At 37.8% G+C, this 6,319-nt stretch overlaps 1 protein-coding gene across 1 annotated transcript; it reads right to left on the minus strand.

Moving 5' to 3' along the window:
- Nucleotides 1-2,414: 2,414 nt before the first annotated feature.
- Nucleotides 2,415-3,361, minus strand: LOC110288121 (olfactory receptor-like protein I9). The gene has a single exon (XM_021154560.1). The coding sequence runs from the start codon at nt 3,358-3,360 to the stop codon at nt 2,416-2,418; it is 945 nt and encodes a 314-aa protein (XP_021010219.1). The 5' UTR covers nt 3,361; the 3' UTR covers nt 2,415.
- Between the last annotated feature and the right edge of the window lie 2,958 nt (nt 3,362-6,319).

The following is a 6,319-nucleotide window of genomic DNA, read 5'->3' on the forward strand; positions in this document are numbered from 1 at the left end:
GATCAGGAATGTTTGAAATGACCTTTGCTGGTAACATGAGCCACAAACATTGACACAGACCCACTACTGCTACATGACTACAGACCTAGACATGGCAGCACAGGCTGGAGCTTCACTATGGCCTCAGTGACAGGGCAGGCTATTCATTTCAGGCGATTCCTCTCTCTACCCTCAAGTCTCCAGTTCCTTCTCTTTTTATAGTGCTCAATTCATTAAGTTTCTTTTTCTCTCCCATCTCTCCACCACATATTTGCACATTGTAGTGGCTCCTGTTGCAGATGGGTCCACCCAATGGGCATGTCTTTGGGTACCTTCTGCCCAACCTTGATGTATGGCATGATGGTGGTTGACACTCTACTATTATTATTTCATTATTATCAAATTGTGTTGGGAGCAACATTGCTGGAACAGTAACTGCTTTACTGCCTTGTCAGCCATAAGTGCTTAGTGGCACAAAGTCTTAGCCTCTGTGGGAAAGTACCTCGTCAGCCATATGTGCTTATTTGCACAAAGTTTTGGCCTCTGTGGGAAAGTACTAGCACAGTTGAGAACAAATAGCTATAGATCTTGTGGACAGGTACTTAGCAATCCATTCTGTTCTGTTCCTCCTGCTGAACTTATTATCTAGCCAATATTCTGCTTTTGGGAACAGGTGCATTCCCGCAGACATAATGCGATCCTACATCACCCTCCTTATCCCATATCCTGCTTCTATGAGTATATAACCTGTGTGGGAATAATAAAAAATTTGTCAGCTTGTTCAGGCCTTCTGACTTGCTGTCTGTTCTTTGTATTTCTTGTCCCTCATTCTCTCCACAGGTGATCTCCAGACCCTGTTTGACTGTCCCGCAGGTCGGCGTAAAATTGTTATATTTTAAAATTTGTTATTAAAAAGTAAATACATCACTTTCCCCTTTCTTTTCCTCCCTCCAATCCACTCTCAAAGCAATAGCCTCTTTTTCTTTTTTATTGTTATTATCTATCTATCTATCTATCTATCTATCTATCTATCTATCTATCTATCTATCTATCTATCTATCTACTTCTGTCTGTCAGTCTCTCTACCTAGCAAAACTATGTAAGCACAACCTGCTGAGCTCATGTTTGTTGCTTGAGTAGATATCGTTTCAAGGCTAAAAGTTTTTTATTGGACAGTCAATCAGGGGACTCATCTCTGGGAGAACCTAATTTTCACTTTCTTAGTAGTCATTAGCTGTCTGTAGCTTTTTATCTGGAGCGGGACCCTGTAAAACTTTTGCTATCTCTTGTATTAGTGTGTCTACTGATATTGTCATGCTTCAGGCCTTGTTAAAGCAGACATTTCTAAGAAAACAGTCACCCAGCAGACTTCCTGAAATTCTCATTCTTGTAATCTCTCCAATTCCTTTCCTGTGATGTTACCTGGACATAGAATGCAGTATCTGCACTGCTGCTGTAGACATTGAGGCAGGGCTCCCCACAATACAGTGATCTTGTATTGTGAGCAGTTGTGGCTTTCTTTAAGGGTCACTATAATTTATTTTTTAGACGATTTTCTGATAATCTCACACATCTACACAATAACTCTCATCTCTTACTTTCTTACCATTTCTGTCATACCTCTCCTCTCCAGAAATTGTTGTTCACATTCATAACTATTCATTTTGTTTTGTGACTTATTGAGATTAACTAACATTTCATGTAAATATAGGTTTAAATCTATCGGTTGGAAGCTGGTGAGATTGGCTATAAATACACTACTAATGAAAGATGGTAGCTAGCCACTCCCATAGTCTATGAACAGTTAATAGTTATTAAAAACTTGGAGAGCTCGATGAATACTCTCTCCTTATCTTTTTCATCCTCTTAAAGATATTTACTTTTGAGAATTTTATAAGCTTCTAGACATTAGTGGGAACAGTCAACAAACATCTCTGCTAGAAAAATACTTGAGACAACACAATAAACATACAGTCTAGGGAATTAAGTGATGCAATTATTTAATGACAAATTGTAGAAATAACATGTATAAGATTGAAAAAGCTCTAAAGTTGAGATACTTGGATATTATTAAGTATTGATCCGAGTTTATAGAGTACAGATCTGAGATTATAGAGTACAATCAAAGCTGGCATTTGTACAAAATGATAAAATGGAGTAAATTAAGATATAGAACCATGGTGATTAGAGATATGACTTTAATTCTACACTACTGTTTCCAGGATCACCTGGACAAGACAAAGTGTACATATTCAGGTCCTCCAAATTCAGGTCCTTCCAGAATTCAACTCCTCACATAAACTTCTAACTACTGTTGTAAAATGTTATATTGTGGGACCTTTAAACAGAGGCATCCATGGTGAGGAAAATTTTGTAGCAACATCACAATATTAATATTTTCTAGAAGAAATTATATGAAAATCTGAAGTATTACCATCATAGGAAGGAGGGAATTTGTCTTTTGCACAATATTTTTTCTAGTGCATCTTTTATGTCTCTATTCCTCAGGCTGTAGATGAAGGGGTTCAGCATGGGAGTCACCATTGTGTACATTAAAGACATGATGGTCTCCTTCACATAAGTGTTATTAGCTGAAGGACATAAGTAGAGACCAATGACTGTCCCATAGAACAGTGACACCACAGACAGGTGAGACCCACAGGTAGAAAAGGCTTTACGGATGCCTTGAAAAGAAGGGACCTTGAAGATGGATGAAACAATTCTTGCATAAGATACAATGATGAGAAGGAAAGGGAGTACAACTATAGGGCCCCCTAATATAAATATTGCTAATTCATTATCATGGGTATCAGAACAAGCCACTTTCAGCAGAGTAGACATATCACAAAAGTAGTGGGGGATCACATGGTCTTCACAGAATGACAATCTGGCCATGAGCAGGGTGTGTAGCATGGCATGGAAGGTGGTCAGCACCCAGGACAGCAGCACCAGACTCACACAGAGCCTGGGGCTCATGATGCTCATGTAATGAAGGGGGAAGCAGATGGCCACATAGCGATCATAGGCCATGGCAACAAGGAGGAAATTTCCAAGGTCTCCAAAATACAGAAAGAAGTATATTTGTGCCAGGCAACCTGCATAAGGAATAGATGGAACTTTGCTTTGCATGTTCTGCAACAACTTGGGCATTGTGACAGAGGAAAAGCAGAGGTCAGCAAAGGATAAATTACTGAGAAACAAGTACATGGGTGTGTGGAGATGGGAGTCCAGAAGAATGAGGATGATGATGATGAGGTTTCCCAGGACAGTGATGAGATACATGGACAGCAGCAGGACATAGTACAGTTGCTGGTGCTCTGGGGGAATAGGCAGACCCAGGAGAAGGAACTGGGAGATGACAGTTTGGTTTCTTCTAGTCATTTGTTTACACAAATGCCTTCAGAAAAAATAGTAGCAGTTAACATTCACAATGAAGGTTAATGCATTTCAAATTCATCAAACATTGAGAAGATTTAACAAATTTACATGCTTTACAAAAATATCATCACAATTAGTATGTTGTTCAGATCAACATGTCTTTATAAATAACCATTAAGCACTTATTAAATTCTCTTTAGCATAGTTCACTAGACAGTTATTTCTTAAGCATTTCTTCCATTTAGTCTTGGCATGTAACTGATTTGTTTTTCATGGATTTACTTGTTAGTCATACTATATGAATTGAATTGCCTTCTACCTATCCATCTATCTAATATATATTTTTATATATTAGAATATAAATACTTATTTAAGCTTTGCAGAATTCAAACTTACCCTACTTGACCACTCTAAAACTTGACGCTATGTGATCAAGTTTAGAGAGGTAATTTTGTATTTATTAAATACTGAGGGTATAAATAAATACAACAAATGGTTGTTTTTAGTAATTATTATAACTAAAAGCACATACAGAGAATATCATTGATATTGATGTAGGAAAATCAATGTGCTAATAATTTTATAAATTATTGAAACTATAAGAACAGTACAAGGTATGGGCATGAATGCAAAATTCTTGAGTTCTCCCTCATCCATACATACCATTAAGGGAAGGATATTTTTTAAGACCCTGATAAGAAGTTTTGACAATTGCCAGTCAATTCTTCATGATGTAGGAAGGTTATTTTCTATGTTGTCAATGTTGAAGTCAATAGACCTAGCAAATCACTCTTTATAACTTGACAATGCCTATGAAACAAATTGAAGCATATATAAGAAAATGTAAAGTCTTCCAAAGATAATTTCTGTGTCTAGACTCAATACTTTAGCCTCTACTCTTCCTAGAGACTCTTGAGGCTGACTCTGCAGGTATTAGACCCTCTGCTCCTAACATTGTGTAGGCTGTGTCCTTTAAATAAATTGCCCTTTCTTCTCTGTTTTTTGTTTTCTTCTAGTCAATCTTCACTAATGAGTCCTAGCATGTTTTAAAATGACAAAGACACCAGAAAAGGGGCATTAAGGAACATGTGAGGCTAGGTATGTAGTCCAATTGTATAGTGTTTGGTCAGCATGCCCAATGTTCAATGAAACCACCCAACTACCTCAGGATGACGAGATCTTCACTCTATTGATGAATATTTAGTGCAACTTCATTCAGTGATGCATACTTCAGAATCATGTTTCAATATCATGGAGGGATGAGACAATATATGGAAAACCATAACCCAGTTTCCTAAATTCTGCTTCCCCTGTGAATGATAAGATGGGTGTGGTACATTTCTAGCCTCTTGACACACACTTTTTTTTTCTCCCCTACCTTCTATTTTTGTCCCAGCTCTAGAGAATAAGCATTTTCCTGAGCTCTCTATTTCTGTCTTGATTTCGTGATTTTAAATTATTTTTTTTTAACAGGGATGGATCATGGCTTAACATTACGATCAATTGTTGATCTGGAGGACTTGATTGGGTTCCCAGCATCTATGTTATGTGGCTCACAATCTCCCTTCCCTATCTTATTTGGGGGTCTGATGTCTTCTTCTGTTGTCTATGGGCATCTTTGTGTACACTTGCACATATCTATACACAGACACATGCACATCAATAAAAATGAATCTTTAGACATAAAAAAAAGTTATGTGTGGTAACATGTATCTGTAATCCCAGTTCTCCTGTGAAAGATGAAAGGTGAAGATAAGAGGATCCTTGGGAGACTGGAGGCCAGGTAGCAAACAATAAAACCTTATGTATTGTGAAAAATACATGAGTTTTAATATCCTCTGACCTCTACATAGACAGAGAGACACAAAGGCAGAGACATAGAGAGATACAGATAGAGACAGAAGGACAGAGAGACAGAGAAACAAGGAGTGAGAGACAGAAGGAGACAGAGAGGACTTAAAAGCAGAAGGACTACATAGCTCATTCTTGGTAGCAGTGCAGACCTATGTCCCAGAACTTGGAAGGCTGAGGCTGGAGATCCCTATGAGTTTGAGATCAACCTGGGAGCCAGTGAATCTCTCCCCACAGAAATCCAAATTAAATTACATAGTTCAGCTCAATTTCCTAGACCTGTTATTAGCTTGAAATGATATGGCTTAGGAGAATAATTGAAGAGTAATTGTACGGAACCACAGAGACACTAAAATGTTTATTAATATTTATCACAAAACAAATACTTCAACTGTATGACAATAATACAATTCAGAGATATGACAAAGATATATATTATCATACCCAAAAGATTGTCCTGTGAATATGCAACTGGGAAGAAAAAGAAAATACTCTCAAGCTCAAAGGACAGCAAAGGAATAGCCCACTATCAAGATAATTTACCTTGGATCGCCAAGGGTGATTCCTAAATCCTGACAAAAATCATGTTCGTTTTATTCAGTGTGGGCACAGAAAGTTTGCAGGTCTGTGGTTCACTGCAGTGTCTACACCACATTTCACACCTTCCCTGCAATGCACCTCTATAATAAGAGGCTGTGAGTCCCAGAGGAGTCCAAGTGATGAAGTAACTCATTAAAGACAGTAATTATCCAGGACCTCTACAGGGCCACTTCTCTCAGTGACCTACAGAGATGACTAATAATAATCACTGACCACAGATGAATACACTTTGAGGGTAGTGAAGTGGGAGAGAAACTCATGGGTGGATGTTAACTTGTTTGTTTCGTGTAGCTTATTCTTTGTGGGGCTAAGAGGAGTGTTTGAGCAGTTACTAAAGTAAACCGAGACTACATGCTGAACAAAAAAGATTTCTTAGAAGAAATTTTTAGTGTTTTATTTCTTTTTTTTTAATCAGATATCTTCTTATTTATACTTCTTTCTTCCTCTCTCTCTCTCTCTCTCTCTCTCTCTCTCTCTCTCTCTCTCTTTCTTTCTTTCTCTCTTTCTCTCT

The sequence above is a fragment of the Mus caroli genome, unplaced genomic scaffold, assembly GCF_900094665.2.
Source record: "Mus caroli unplaced genomic scaffold, CAROLI_EIJ_v1.1 scaffold_13076_1, whole genome shotgun sequence".
Lineage (NCBI taxonomy): Eukaryota > Metazoa > Chordata > Mammalia > Rodentia > Muridae > Mus > Mus caroli.